The sequence below is a fragment of the Amblyraja radiata genome, chromosome 7 (genome assembly GCF_010909765.2).
Source record: "Amblyraja radiata isolate CabotCenter1 chromosome 7, sAmbRad1.1.pri, whole genome shotgun sequence".
In the NCBI taxonomy this organism is placed as follows: domain Eukaryota; kingdom Metazoa; phylum Chordata; class Chondrichthyes; order Rajiformes; family Rajidae; genus Amblyraja; species Amblyraja radiata.
This window is the reverse complement of record NC_045962.1, coordinates 51,068,655-51,084,870: the sequence shown is the minus strand read 5'-3', so window position 1 is coordinate 51,084,870 and position 16,216 is coordinate 51,068,655. Positions and strand designations below refer to the sequence as shown.

At 45.5% G+C, this 16,216-nt stretch overlaps 1 protein-coding gene across 4 annotated transcripts in view; it reads left to right on the top strand.

Annotated features, from left to right (window-relative positions):
* Window positions 1–15,745, top strand: part of cdk15 (cyclin dependent kinase 15) — a 34,883-nt gene extending 19,138 nt beyond the window's left edge. For 3 of the 4 annotated variants that reach the window (XM_033024469.1, XM_033024468.1, XM_033024466.1), the window contains 7 exons: window positions 1,757–1,877; window positions 2,111–2,204; window positions 5,282–5,345; window positions 6,728–6,776; window positions 10,024–10,163; window positions 13,851–13,972; window positions 14,815–15,745. In XM_033024469.1, coding sequence (XP_032880360.1) covers window positions 1,757–1,877; window positions 2,111–2,204; window positions 5,282–5,345; window positions 6,728–6,776; window positions 10,024–10,163; window positions 13,851–13,951 — 569 coding nt within the window. In that variant the 3' untranslated portion in view covers window positions 13,952–13,972; window positions 14,815–15,745. The remainder of the gene's footprint in view (window positions 1–1,756; window positions 1,878–2,110; window positions 2,205–5,281; window positions 5,346–6,727; window positions 6,777–10,023; window positions 10,164–13,850; window positions 13,973–14,814) is intronic. The other variant, XM_033024467.1, reaches the window with a different exon arrangement.
* The last annotated feature ends 471 nt before the right edge of the window (window positions 15,746–16,216 follow it).

Here is a 16,216-nt window from a genome sequence, read left to right as displayed (position 1 = left end):
TAGCGAGTACAAGCCGAGTCTATCCAGTCTTTCTTCATATGAAAGTCCTGACATCCCAGGAATCAGTCTGGTGAACCTTCTCTGTACTCCCTCTACGGCAAGAATGTCTTCTAATGTATTTATTGGTTATATAACAGTTCATGGGGTTGTGAAAGGGACCATATAAATTCAAGTATAAAAGCACAGATTGTTATCTGAAATGAAAAACAGAAAATTCTGGAAATGCTCAGCAGGTCCAGCAGCATCTGTGGCGAGAGAAACATGACTCCTTCAGGTTTACAGTAAGCTTGAAGAACTGCACCTCATCTTCTAACTAGGCATGTTATTCAGTCCATGGTTGGGGTGAGAGCAGTCCTTGGCGATGCTGAGCGCCCTCCGCAGACAACGCTTGCTTTGGACAGACTCAATGGAGGGGAGCGAGGAACCGGTGATGCGTTGGGCAATTTTCACCACCCTCTGCAATGCCTTCCGGTCGGAGACAGAGCAGTTGCCATACCATACTGTGATACAGTTGGTAAGGATGCTCTCGATGGTGCAGCGGTAGAAGTTCACCAGGATCTGAGGAGACAGATGGACCTTCTTCAGTCTCCTCAGGAAGAAGAGACGCTGGTGAGCCTTCTTGATCAGAGTTGAGGTATTGTGGGTCCAAGAGAGGTCATCGGAGATGTTAACACCCAGGAACCTGAAGCTAGAAACACGTTCCACCTCCGTCCCGTTAATGTGGATGGGGGTGTGCGTGCCGCCCCTGGACTTCCTGAAGTCTACCATGAGCTCCTTGGTCTTCTTGGAGTTAAGGGCCAGGTTGTTGTCAGCGCACCATGCTGCTAAGTGCTGGACCTCCTCCCTGTAGGCCGACTCATCGTTGTTGCTGATGAGGCCAATCACCGTTGCATCATCTGCATACTTGATGATGGTGTTAGTACCATGTACAGGTGTGCAGTCATAGGTGAAGAGGGAGTAGAGGAGGGGGCTCAGCACACAGCCCTGTGGAACGCCGATGTTCAGGGTGAGGGTTGAAGAGGTGTGCTTGTCTAACCTAACAGACTGTGGTCTGTTGGTTAGAAAGTCCAGTATCCAGTTGCAGAGGGAGGGATCGATGCCCAGGTTACCGAGTTTGGTGATCAGTTTAGATGGTATAATGGTGTTGAATGCTGAGCTGTAATCGATGAACAGCATTCTTACGTAAGTGTCTCTGTTGTCGAGGTGGGAGAGGGCGGAGTGAAGTGCCGTTGAGATGGCATCCTCCGTACTCCTGTTCTTGCGGTAGGCAAACTGATAGGGATCCAGTGTGGGGGGTAGGCAGCTTTTGAGGTGTGCCAGGAGCAGCCCCTAGACTCAACGTTTAATCAGCAGTTTCAGATAATGGGCATTTTCGGTGTTTTCTTATTTTGCTCTACTGTTCTCTGGTCATTTCAGACAATTACTTTGTCCCTACACCTCCTCCAGACTCGCTCCCAATTTCCCATCAGCTATAAAATCCATGTCATTTAACCTCTCCAATCTTCCCCTTTGTTCTCTCCTTCCTGTCCCACAGGTTCTGCATCTTAAAATTGTTTTTTTCTCTCATTTTAATGAAGCATAGTTAATTTAAAACATTAGATATGTTTTTTTGTCCATAAATACTGTCGGATCTGCTGAGTGCTTTATGTTTTCGTTTCTTTCAAGGACAATCTCAACCATTCCATCATCTCTTTTCATGTTGGCATCAGTGCTGGCCATTCTCTGTCTTAGCCTGTTCTTCTTTGTTTGGTCTCAGGATTAGCAAGAGCGAAGTCTGTGCCCAGCCAGACATACTCCTCACAGGTGGTGACCCTGTGGTATCGTCCCCCAGACATTCTTCTCGGGGCCACAGATTATTCCACTGGCTTGGATGTATGGTAAGAACGCTGAACTTCCTTTCTGGGCAAAGCCTCCAGCTACTTGGAGGGACTAGGAATGTCAGAGTTAGATCAGAAACAATGCCTGTAGTGGTTGAGGGAAGAGGTATGAGTCCTGGGGGACTTGGTCCATTGGTATCAGTCATAAGTGAGTGATTGAACAAGCTGGCTGTACACTTACAGTCATTTGGTGATGAAAATTACAGAAACTAATCATGTCTTGTTCTTTGTAGGGGAGCTGGCTGTATATTCATTGAGATGATAGAAGGTTCGCCGGCCTTCCCTGGTGTGTCTGACATCAGAGAGCAGCTCCAAAGAATCTGGGCAGTAAGTGAATGGGGTTTGATTCACGAGTCAAGAACGTTTATTAATTACATGCATCGGATATGAATCAGAGCAATGAAAACTTGCCACAGCTTTACAGGCACACAAAATGCGAAACAACAAAAAAGTAATATACAATAAATAATAGTTTGCCCCTGTCCCACTTAGGAAACCTGAACGGAAACCTCTGGAGACCTTGCGCCCCACCCAAGGTTTCCGTGAGGTTTCCGTGAGGTTCCCGGAGGTTTTGGTCACTCTCCCTAATGGTCGAAAGTGGTCGTAGTTGAGGCTTCTTCTATGTTCCTGCAATTATTTCAACAAAACCAAAACCGGCCTCGACTACAAAATAGGTTGCCGTTTGGTCGAAGCCATTGGAGTGGGGTTGCTATTTACTTACAGGCAGTCTAAGGCAATCTCCTTCGCTGGCCGGCCATTTTGATTGGCTCATTGGAGTTTTCAGCAAAGATCCTGTAGGATCTTTGGGTTTCAGGACCTAGAATATCCGTCGGAAGGTAAAATGCCCGCTAACTTTATTAAACTTCTTAAAACTGTCTCCCCCCTTCTCTCCCCCCCCCCTTCTTCTCCCCCCCCCCTTCTTCTCCCCCCCCTTCATCTCCCCCCCCCTTCATCTCCCCCCCTTCATCTCCCCCCCCTTCATCTCCCCCCCTTCTTCTCCCCCCCCTTTCTTCTCCCCCCCCCTTCTTCTCCCCCCCCTTCTTCTCCCCCCCCTTCTTCTCCCCCCCCTTCTTCTCCCCCCCCTTTCTCCCCCCCTTTCTCCCCCCCCTTCATCTCCCCCCCTTCTTCTCCCCCCCCCTTCTTCTCCCCCCCCTTTCTCCCCCCCCTTCATCTCCCCCCCCGTCTTCTCCCCCCCCCTTCTTCTCCCCCCCCTTCTTCTCCCCCCCCCTTCTTCTCCCCCCCCCTTCTTCTCCCCCCCCTTCGTCTCCCCCCCTTTCTTCTCGCCCCCCCTTTCTTCTCCCCCCCTTCTTCTCCCCCCCCTTCTTCTCCCCCCCCTTCTTTCTCCCCCCCCCCCTTCCTCTCCCCCCCCCTTCTTCTCCCCCCCCTTCTCTCCCCCCCCCTGCTTCGGCTCCCCCCCCTATCTCTCCCCCCCCTTCTTCTTCATCCCCCCCCTTCTTCTCCCCCCCCCTTCGTCTCCCCCCCTTTCTTCTCCCCCCCCTTTCTTCTCCCCCTTCTTCTCCCCCCCTTCTTCTCTTCTCCCCCCTGCTTCTCCCCCCCTGCTTCTCCCCCCCCTGCTTCTCCCCCCCCTGCTTCTCCCCCCCCTGCTTCTCCCCCCCCTGCTTCTCCCCCCCTGCTTCTCCCCCCCCCGTCTTCTCCCCCCCCTTCTTCTCCCCCCCTTCTTCTCCCCCCCCTTCTTCTCCCCCCCTTCTTCTCCCCCCCTTCTTCTCCCCCCCTTCTGCTCCCCCCCTTCCTTCTTCCCCCCCTTCTTCTCCCCCCCTTCTTCTCCCCCCCCTTCTTCTCCCCCCCCTTCTTCTCCCCCCCTTCTCTCCCCCTTCTTCTCCCCCCCCTTCTTCTCCACCCCCCTTCTTCTCACCCCCCCTTCTTCTCACCCCCCCCCTTCTTCTCACCCCCCCTTCTTCTCACCCCCCCTTCTTCTCCCCCCCCTCTTCTCTCCCCCCCTTCTCTCCCCCCCCCTTCTCTCCCCCCCCTTCTCTCCCCCCCCCTTCTCCCCCCCCCTTCTCCCCCCCCCTTCTCCATCCCCCCCTTCTCCCTGGCGACTCATGGAAACCTTGGGTGGGGCGCAAGGTCTCCAGAGGTTTCCGTTCAGGTTTCCAGTGGGACAGGGGCATTACTCTAAACAATCAGAGCGTGATCATGTAAAAGACCTAAGTATGTAGAGCAAAAAAACTAAAGTATATAGATGTTACACAGACCAGATGAAACTCCTCTCTTTGCAATGAGAATTTAAGCCCAGCTCAGAGTAAGGGAAAAAGTTGGCATCCTTGTACAAAAGACCCAGATGAAATGGCTTTAGGTGCTGGAGTAGCAATGGGTGGGGGAGACATGGTAAATTATTTTTCCTTTCCTCATGGTTCGCTTCATTTTGCCACCCAGCTTTGTTCCTGTATGTAGAGTCTGTAGTGGCTTCAGGGACCCAGTGCTGACACATGATGATGATTTGACGTGTATGTGAAATAGCCACCCAGTTATATGGAGAATTCCAGGCACCAGACTTCAAGGCTCCCTAAAACTGAGCAGAGTTTTGAGAAGTGTTGTAGAAAAGGATGCAAGTATATGGTTCCCTGAAAGTGGTAACACGGTTAGATAGGATGGTGAAGAAGGCATTTGGCACACTATTCTCTATTGGTTGGGTCACTGAGTACAAGAGTTAGAATGTAATTTCACAGCAGTGCAAGATATTGGTCAGAACACCCTTAAAGTATTGTGTGGAGTACTGGTTACCTGTACCAGAGGAAGGATGTGATTGAGATGGAGAGGTACAAAAGATTTGCAAGGATGTCACTGGGACTTGAGTTATAAGGAGAAATTGGATATGGTGGGACTGTTTTCCCTGGAGCGAAGAAAGCTGAGGGGTGACCCAGAGGAGGGTTATCAAATCATGAGCGAGTATAGATGAGGGGAATGGTCACTGTTTTTTCCCAGGCTATGGGGAGTCTAAAGTTAAAGGATATAGGTTTAAGGTGAGAGAGGAAAGCTATAAAGGAGACCTGAAGGGCATGTTTCTAATACATGTGGTGGATATATGGAACAAGCTGCCAGAAGCAGCAGTAGAGGCGGGTACAATTCCAACATTTTCACACAAAAGGTTTTGAAGGATATGGACCAAACAGAGGCAAATAGGAGTACTTGAGTTAGGCACTTATTGGCACAGACATGATGGGCCAAAGTGTTTCTTTCCCTACTGCATGACTACGAATCTGGGAGCAGAAGGGTTTTGTACATTCCTACATGCCCCGTCTACTGACAACAGTGAAGTGAGAGCAAGGTTTGTGACTTATCTGAGCCTGATTTGTTGGCATACAAACACAAGTGTGATTACAAATGATGTAAGATGGCATCGGGCTCTGTCCCTATTATGTTGACCATGGATCCTCTGTTTTCAGGTCTTGGGGGTTCCCACAGAGGAGAGTTGGCCCGGAGTCACTGCCCTCCCAAACTACAAGACAGGTAAACATCCCCAAATCATGTGTCATTTCATGGTCAGAGGGGGCAGGAGGGTTTAGGGTCACTCAGGAATAGTAACGTGGGGTCATACTGGCAGGGCGATCTATTGGGTTATAGAAACAGGAAGTCTGGAAATACTCAGTATGTCAGGCAGCATCAGTGGAGAAAGAGAGTGAGTTAATGATTCAGGTCTATTCCCCATCATTGGAAGGTTCCAGAAGAACATAGAGGAGGTACAAAGCTGGCGTTGGTCCTCATGGTATAGTGGTCATCTGTAAAGAGGTAATGCAATGGGGTCTGTAAAGGCCTTGGGGATGTATCAAGCAGGCTGGGCGTGGTTGTTTCAGGGGCTATCTGGGTGGATTGCATTGATGTTGATCTGAAAATAAATGAATCGAGGTCAGCCTTGTGGGAGCAGGAGGAAATGTACTGTTCAAAAGGGAACTGCAGATGCTGGAATATCGAAGGTACACAAAATTGCTGGGGAAACTCAGCGGGTGCAGCAACATCTATGGAGCGAAGGAAATAGGCGACGTTTCGGGCCGAAACCCTTCTTCAGACTGCAATGTACTGTTGTCAGTCTGAGGGGCATGTGCGGGGTATGTTTGGGAAGCGATGCATCAGCAATTGTTTTTGTGGGATGTTTTATACGGGGCAGTCAGAGGTGACGAATTGGGAGTCAGTTCAAGTGAGATTTATTGGAGAATCCACATAATGTAATGTATTGGGGTCCATCTGAGGATGTATGGGATCAACCTTGGAGTGTTGTATTCGGATCATTCTGGAGGTTGATATACTAGTTTGGACTGTACAATGATGTATTGGTGTCACTCTAAAGGTAATGTATCAGGTTCAGCCTTGGCTTCTTGTTTTGGAGTGAGTTTAAATTAGATGTGTCAGAGTCGGTCTGGACATGATGTTTGAGGGTCCATCTAGGGAGATGTGTTCATGTCTGCATAGGGTGATGTTTTGAAGTCAGTTTTGCAGTAATATTTGGGGTTCATCTGAGAGGGTCACATTTTGGTGCCTCCAGCGGAGGAAATATTGGGGTCCGTCTGGATTGGTGGCGGGATATATAGTCAGTTTGTACATTATGCATTGATAATAATCTTGGGGAATTAAATGGTGCTCTACTGAGTGGCTATTTTGGGTTCACACGGGAAACAAGCATCACATTTAGTTTAGTTTATTGTCACGTGTACCAAGGTACAGTGAAAAGCTTTTGGTGCGTGCTAACCAGTTTAAGATTATGTATGTGGGAGTTTCTGTGTGGGTTCTCCAAGGAGGGTTATGGGGTGGTAGTGTGAATAGCCTCCTGTTATGAGATGTACTAATGCTGATATCAGACCAGGCCTGTCATGTTTCTCACTCTTGTCTCTGTACAGAGCAACCTTTACCACACCCACCTCAGAAACTTGGCCACATTTGGAAAAGGTAAGTGCCCTTTTAATGTGAACTTACAGTGACTTGTGAAGGAGTAATCCCAAACCAGCATAAGGAGAGATATTGCCTCATGGTGTTCTCCATACTTCTACTAGCTCTCACTTTAAACCATTCTGACTGTTGGTAGTTTTATTTGCTCTTGGGTTAAAGCAGAGCCGACAACTGCAAACTCCGCATTTGCTCTAGACCTCCTTTTCCTTTCCCATGCTTTTTTGTTCCTATGTGCTCTTTTGTTAACTTTCTTCTCCCTATTTTATGATTCTTTTCTTTCCTTTTTCTCCAGCCTATTTATTTTTCTCTCTGGTCCTCCCTCTTTCACATGGACCCCACAAAGTATGCCAATCGACCTGTCCCAGCATTCTTTACGATCATGGTTGATGATGATACCCCAGGTATACCCTCAACTCCCATCATCTCAGACTTTGCCGAGTATATCACCTCATTAAACATATCCTCCCCTCCTTCCTTTCACATGGTTGATTGTCTAAAGATTTGCATCTTGGTAGTGGTCCAAGTTCAATGGAAGGTAGTCCCTTTATTCCCAGGGATATCTTATAGGAATAAATGACAGACTTGTACAGGTACTTCCATTTGACTGGTATTCTAACATTATGAGCTCTCACCATTCCTCCTGGTCTTCACACTTTTTTTCTTTCTTGTTCTCTTTTTTCTCTTTTCCTCTCCCAACCTTACCTGGTTCTAACTTTCATTTTTCTCGCCTTTCTCTCTCTTCTCACCAGAGTCTTATGATCCAGTGTTTCCATTGTCAAATTCTCTACTTCTGGAAGCTCCTTTAAACTTAACTGTTTCACCCAGAAAGTTGTGAATCTGGAATTCTCTGCCACAGAAGGCAATGGAGGCCAATCACTGGATGTTTTCAAGAGGGAGTTAGATTTAGCTCTTAGGGCTAAAGGAATCAAGGGATATCAATGGGGAAAAAGCAGGAATGGGGCACTGATTTTAGATGATCAGCCATGATCATATTGAATGGTGGTGCTGGCTCGAAGGGCCGAATGGTCTACTCCTGCACCTACAGTGCCCTCCATAATGTTTGGGACAAAGACTCATCATTTATTTATCACATGTAGTTAAAGTACACATTGTCAGATTTTAATAAAGGCCATCTTTATACGTTTTGGTTTCACCATGTAGAAAATACAGCTGTGTTTATACATAGTCCCCCCATTTCAGGGCACCATAATGTTTGGGACACTTGACTTCACGGGTGCTTGTAATTGTTCAGGTGTGTTTAATTGACTCCTTAATGCAGGTATAAGAGATACTCTCAGTACCTAGTCTTTCCTCCAGTCTTTCCATCACCTTTGGAAACTTTTATTGCTGTTTATCAACATGAGGATCAAAGTTGTGCCAATGAAAGTCAAAGAAGCCATTATGAGACTGCCTTAGGCTTATCAAAATCAACTGTTTGGAACATCATTAAGAAGAAAGAGAGCACTGGAGAGCTTACTAATCGCAAAGGGACTGGCAGTCCAAGGAAGACCTCCACAGCTGATGACAGAAGAATTCTCTCTATAATAAAGAAAAATCCCCAAACACCTGTCCGACAGATTGGAAACACTCTTCAGGAATCAGGTGTGGATTTGTCAATGACCACTGTCCGCAGAAGACTTCATGAACAGAAATACAGAGGCTACACTGCAAGATGCAAACCACTGGTTAGTGCAAAAATAGGATGGCCGGGTTACACTTTGCCAAGAAGTACTTAAAAGAGCAACCACAGTTCTGGAATACCACAATACCTCAACTCTGATCAAGAAGGCTCACCAGCGTCTCTTCTTCCTGAGGAGACTGAAGAAGGTCCATCTGTCTCCTCAGATCCTGGTGAACTTCTACCGCTGTACCATCGAGAGCATCCTTACCAACTGCATCACAGTATGGTATGGCAACTGCTCTGTCTCCGACCGGAAGGCATTGCAGAGGGTGGTGAAAATTGCCCAACGCATCACCGGTTCCTCGCTCCCCTCCATTGAGTCTGTCCAAAGCAAGCGTTGTCTGCGGAGGGCGCTCAGCATCGCCAAGGACTGCTCTCACCCCAACCATGGACCGTTTACCCTCCTACCATCCGGGAGGCGCTACAGGTCTCTCCGTTGTCGAACCAGCAGGTCCAGGAACAGCTTCTTCCCGGCGGCTGTCACTCTACTCAACAACGTACCTCGGTGACTGCCAATCACCCCCCCCCCCCCCCCCCCCCCGGACGCTTATTATTATTTATTCAAATCATTTGCTATGTCGCTCTTCCAGGGAGATGCTAAATGTATTTCGTTGTCTCTGTACTGTACACTGACAATGACAATTAAAATTGAATCTGAATCTGAATCTGAAAAAGGTCTTGTGGACAGATGAGACGAAGATTAAAGGGTCTGTCCCACTTTCACGACCTAATTCAAGACCTTTTTTACTCGTGGACATCATGTTGAAAAAACGCCCTGACCTACTTGATGCCACGAGTACCTACGTCTAGCATCACAACCTCCTACGACCTCGTGACGACCATGCTGCGAGTATGAGTCAAGGGCAAACTCGACAGAGGTCGTGAATTGGGTCGTGAAAGTGGGACAGGCCCTTAACTTGTAGCAGAGTGATGGCAAGAGCAAAGTATGGAGGAGAGAAGAAACTGCCCAAGATCCAAAGCATACCACCTCATCTGTGAAACACGGTGGTGAGGGTGTTATGGCCTGGGCATATATATGGCTGCTGAAGTTACTGGCTCACTTATCTTAATTGATGGTACAACTGCTGATGGTACTAGCATAATGAATTCTGAAGTGTATAGACACATCCTATCTGCTTGTTCAAACAAATGCCTCAAAACTCATTGGCCGGTGGATCATTCTACAGCAAGACAATGATCCCAAACATACTGCTAAACATGGTGAAACCAAAATGTATAAAATGGCCTTTATTAAAATCTGACAATGTGCACTTTAACTACATGTGATTTTTTCTATTATAAATCTCAAATTGCGGAGTACAGGGGCAAATAAATAAATGATGGGTCTTTGTCCCAAGCATTATGGAGGGCACTGTATTTTTGTATGTTTCTATATAAGCCTTTTTGCACCTATTTCATTTTCTTTTTGTGTGCTTTAGTGTTACATTTTGTCTGGTGATCCCCTGTGAAGTGGCATGAGATGATTTCCTTTGTTCAGAGTGGTTAGTAGTCTGGATGTGTCACTGGAGTGTTGGATCTATCACATGACTTTGTTCCCTTCCTCAGATTGGGCCTAGTTCCACGAGCAGAGAGCCTAACTTCACAGCTCCTCCAGTGCTATCCAAGGGACAGGAGTTCTGCAGAGGAATCCCTTGCACACCAGTACTTCAGCACTCTCCCCTCTGCACTGTTCCAGCTCCCTGACAGTATGTACACATTCATTCCAGTGATAAACCTATCTACTCGATTTCACACTATTTAGGGATTTGCTAGACTGTTGAGTGACAAAGAGCAGAACGTGTAACGGTGAAAATCTAAGCAATGAAGGAAAATGTCACAGTATCATGGAGGCCCATCACACAAGAATTTAATTGCTCAAAAAAGCAGGATATAATAACATCAAGCGATAATCATATAAATAGTAAATAACTCGGAATTAGAGGTCACTAACCAAGAGTAAGTGAAAGACAGCAGCGAGTAAACAATGCTATTGGTAAATGAGAAATATTGGGTCACTGCCATGGTGTGATAGAGGTTAGTGTATTATTCATTGCATTTAATGTCATTGGTGGACATTGTATTAGCACATTTTTCATGGTCATAGCTAATCTTAATGGCAGTATGGGAGTTGTCTTCAACAAAATGACGCTATCTTTTCTTAGCCTTGTAATGCTGTACTCATCCGTTCCTTAATGTTGTCCTGCACAAGAGTAGCATTGGGAGACAGAGGGATAATGGTAAAAGGGGACAGGAATTTGGGACTTCAGCCCAAGCAGTCATCACACCGATGAACAAGTTTGACTCTGCACAAGTGTAGGTGGAACAGGCAGGACCCTTGTTGGTTTTAAAACCTGGGGGATATTGGCTAAGAGCATCTCACTGGTCGGAACTGGAGTCAAGCATCTGTCTCTGCTGGAGGATGCAACATTTTGGAGTGGTGAGAAAAAAAGGCGAAGATCTGCAGTTACATGGATGACTGACTGAGATAATGTTGCAATATTTATTTTAATTGTGCAAGGATTAACATTTTGGCCACTTTCTTATTTAGTCTATTCCTAGATTCTGGGTGGGAATCTTACAAATCACTTGATGATGAATGCCAAAACGTGAATTGTGCAAGTGGTGACTAGTTATTTGCCGGAAGTCCATGTGTCGGTGAGAACGACAGAGTGGTAGGCTGAGAGAATGACCATCATACCCACTTGTGATGTAGATCTACTGATGCAATCCAGAAGCAAGTCCTGCATTAAGGACATCTCAGGCAACTTGTGGTGTAATGTTGTTATATCCATTCTCTTCTTTGTCCAACTCCATTAGATCAGCCAAGGAGGTCTTGAGCTCAACACCTTGTTCTTTCTTTAGGTCCTTTACTAGAGCTCTTATTTGTGCATTTTTATATCAGTTGATACCCTCTCTACCTTCTAGCTGTTTGTCCTGCATTACTGTGCCATTCATCCTGATATGTTTGACAAAATCTACAAAGATTTGAAAGGAAACTTTCTGTATAAACTCTTTCCCACACGCAGGCTGGCAAGCACTTGACAGTGTTAAATCTCTGGATTGAATTTTAATGTTGAAGAATGTGATTTGTTCCGTAGCTCAGCATCAATTCTTACCATTTGCCACAAGTGAAAAGGTGTCATATAACAATCAAAATTGGGCAAGAAGGGAAAACGGTGATAATTAATGCTTGGTGAAAACTAGCACAAACGTACCAGATTAACATTATTAAAGCACCCATGTGCATATCCTTGGAAAACTACAAATCCTCTTCCTGCTCGCAGTGCATTTTCTCTGCTTGAAGCAGAGGTCGAATCAGGTTGCCTAGATCCCTGCTCAGATGGCTAATGCTATATTGGTGGATGTCCTGTCCTTGTGGGAATACCCTTTATTCCTGCAAATAATTTCAACGAAACATTTCAAAGGTGAATGGCAATTGTGACAAGAGTCAGCATGGGAGTAATAATTTAGTGAATAAGGAGAAGAATTTTGATTGAAGCCCAACATCCTCCACCTATCATCAAAATTCTTCTTGGCCCTGCTGCATTCCCATACTAACAGTAAACCAGAGAAAATTTTGCTGTAGATTAGAACAGCAAGGTTCTGAACAGTCATTTTTTGTACATTATGCAACCTCATTAAGATAACATTCTTAGTTGGTGGTGAAATCATTGGTTTACTACTGAGTTTCAACCAAAGATCGCTCTTTGTGCCATTATCTCAAAGGCCTGCGATGTTATTCTACACATGTTAGGGACTGACAATTCCAGCCTCTCTTCAGCATTAATTGCTACATCACATGTTGTTTCATACTCTTCCGAAAACATTGTGTTCATCAGCAGTTCCTAGAGATACAGCATCTCTGCATGAGTATACCCTTTGCTCATGCTCACATGTGTTATGTGGCTGGTCAGACTCAAGCATAGCTTTCTTTGAAAAATGAATAGTTGCTGATGCAGACTCTGCAGTCCAGTGACTTGAAGGGCGACCACTTTCAACATTGAATTCTCGATTGTGACTACATTTTACTTCTGCTGACCCTGTTGTCAGCTTCCAGCTTTGCCTCCTTCATTGCTCAGCATTTGCAATGGGTTCTTGCACTCACCAGCATCACATGCAGGGAATGGACACTAAAACAAGGTACGGTAGACTCAAGGAATTGCAGATGCTGGAATCTTGAGCAAAAAAACACAAAATGCTGGAGTAACTCAGTAAGCCAGGCAGCATCTCTGGAGAACATGAATTGGTGACGTTTCGAATCGGAAGCCTTCTTCAGATTGATTGTAGTAAAGGGAGGGAGAAAGCTGGAAGAGAGATGGAATGGGATAACGCCAGGCAATAGGGTGGATACATGTGAGGGCAGTTGATTAGCAGATGCATAGACAAAGGCCAGAGATTAAAAGGAGACAAAAGGTGAAATAACGAGAGAAGACACGTGATTTATGAGGCCAGAGGAAGGTATGTAGGTGGAAGGGGATGAGGAGCAGAGGAAAAGGCATGTGATAGTGGGAGAAATGGGTGCACATCTAGGTGGGACACAGGGAAGAGAAGGGGAGAGAGGAAAAAAAATGGAAATGGGGAGCCGAGAATGTTGTTGGTTAGTTACTTAAAATTGAAACTTCTGTTTTCATATTATTGGTTTGTAAAGCAGAATATGAGGTGCTGTTCCTCCAGTTACATGTGGCCTCACTGGCAATGGAGGTGGCCATGGACAGAAAGGTTTGTCTGGGAAGGGGAGTTAAAAAGGTTAGAAACCGTGAGATTGAGCAGGCTTGCTGAACCGAGCGCAAATGTTCGGAGAAACGGTCACCTAGTCTACCCTTGGTCTTGTTGATGTAAAGGAGGCCACATTCAGAGCACTAAAAGCAGTACAAGGTGAGAGGAGGTGCATGTGAACCTCAATCTCATCTGGAATGGCTGCTGGGGTACTTGGGTGAATGTGAGGCAGAAGATGAAGGGACAGGTGCCCCATTCTAACAGTGTCTTTATGTGCTCTCATATCCATCAATCAGGTTTTGAATATTCATTTAATTGCCAGAATTGTAATAAACATAGGTTGGGCCCTTGTTGCTGTCCAACCAGTCAGGAAATCAGAAGATGACATGATTTTGCAGTAGATGGGTTACAAAACACATTGATAAATGTTCCGCATTAATTCCAGGTTTAAAAAGTTCCACAGGGCAGTGCAGACCAGTCAACTGCTCCCAATGGGCACAGTTCTATGTGCAAATATCACTCTAGCTGATTGATGTATGTTAGTTGGCAGCCTGCCTCTAATGATGTAAGCACATTCAACACATGTTCAAATCTCCACACTTCTGTTAAAATTCCAATTGGAGTTAAGGCTCTTCATCACTTCATTCTGCTGACCAATGCATTTATTCTTATTGCAGTGGTTTCCATCTTTAGCGTGGCCGGAGTTCGGTTGGAGCCTGAAGCCCGGAATGCTTTCCATCCTTTCCGAAAGGACAAGTGCACATCAATTCTTGCCTAATGTGGAAAATGAAAGGTACAGGTAGGGAACCATGTATTCACTTCAAATTACATCCTATACCTTTTCTCTACCTCTCACCCAGTATATCCCCCTGATTTGATTCTCTATACTCTACCTAGTATGTTCCCTCCATCTCCCACACTGTATAGTCTTTCCATATCACACCCTGTATAGCCCCTCTATATCCTATGTGGCACTGCCCTTCTTCATGCAACTACATCCCAGTCTGTCCTGCCTTTTCTATATTTCACCCTCTGTGGTCTCTCTCCATAGGCTGGACGACTTGCAGTATATCTCAATCCAAAATCCAATTAGTCACAGTCATGCAGTATGGAAACAGGCCATTCGGCCCAACTAGCTCACGCCGACCAAGGTGCTCCATCTACACTAATTCCATCTGCCTGCGTTTGGTCCATATCCTTCTAAACCTATCTATCATTCTATTCCTATAATTTTGTAAGTTCTTTCCACTCTTTTTCACAGCCTGAACTGCTGATTCAGAATTCGAACATGGCATTTGTGCTCTATATCTCAACTTGTACAAAATTGATTTATAGAGTCATAGTGCTATACAGCAAGGAAACAGGCCCATCAGCCCAAATCCAGGCTGACCAAGTTACCAAATAAGCTAGTCCCACATGCCTGCACCTGACTGGTATCCCTCCAAACCTTTCCTTTCCATGTACCTGCCCAAATTCCGTGATTGTATATTTTCTGACACTTGGTCTGACAGCTTATTCCATATATGTACCAAGCTCTGTGTGAAATTTAGACGAGCTCTGACAATCCATCTGTTCATATTAATGCTGACAATCAGGAGGCACCGATTTCACTTCTGTAACCCTCAGCTCTTTACTTTGCAGATTAATTTTTTTGTGAGATACCCACATTCGACTATGCTAACAATCAAGAGTCAGAAGACCATTTGATTGTGTCCTGGCCTCATCTTCCGAAGCTCATTGTGGATTGACTTCTGCACTGCTCTATCCGGGAGTGTTTGATGGGATGCTGCAGAGGAACTTCGCTATATATTAAATGTAATTCAACTTATCCTGGAAATGCTTGAAGGGACAAGGCAAAAGGGTAGTTCACTCTGTACCTTACTGCTCTTGTGCCTGTCCTGCAAATGTTTAATTGGGCAGTTTAAAGCTAGGTATAATCAGTACCTTACCCTTGTTGTGCCTGCCCTGGGAGTGTATGACAGTGTAGAGGAAGTTTTACTCTTATGCATTACTCCCCCTGAGTTTGATAGGACAGGGCAAAAGGAAATTTGCTCTGTCCCAAACGTTTGCTGTACCTGCACTAGGAATGTTTGATGGAACCGTGTAGAGAGTGCTATATTCTGTATCTAATCCATGCTGTACCTATTCTACTGGTGTAGTGTTGATTGGTAGTAATTCAGATGATTGTCATTTTTCATTTTGAAGATCTGTTTCCACTGAGGAGCTTATGTTATAAATACCATTTGAAACAAAACGCACAATGTTGTAACTTTATGGTTGGGGGAATCATCGTGGATTAATTGGAGAGATGTCACCCTCATGTGGATCCAGTTTTTGGGGATTAAAATTGGACCACAGACCCACACCTGTTTCTGGTGACTTAAGAACTATCTTTATGGACCAGATAAGTGAGCGATGCCCATCTTGGTAGCCTACGATCAACCACCATCCAGCATCCATTTGAAGAGATTTATACCTTAATAAAGTGAGGCGGTTGGCTGACATCCTTGGATCCCATATCACACTGAGGGATTGGGCTGGGAATATGAGAGATTAAATTGAACATAAACTGATTGTTTAGTTTTTTTGTTTAGTTTATTGACACATGTACTGAAGTGAAAAGCTTTCTGAAAATCCAAGTTGAGTGTTTTGAGTTGCATTGTGTGGAGAATATCTCCACTCCATATCGGAAGAGCCTGGATTTAACAGCTAGAAGACGGTACAAGAGAATAGCCGTTATACTACAATCATGGAAACATGTGGTTCAACCACATTTAGAGTACTAATGAAGGGTGCTGGTGCATACCTTGGAAAATAATATATTTGACAAAGGGAGTGGTGCATGGATTTAGAAAATAAGTGCAGGAGGAAGCCATTTGGACCTTCGAGCCTGCACCACCATTCATTGTGATCATGGCTGATCATTCACAATCAGTAACCCGTGCCTGCTTTCTTCCCATACCCCCTATTCCGCTAACCCTAGAGCTCTATCTAACTCTCTTTTAAATTCATCCAGTGAATTAGCCTCTACTGGCTTCTGTGG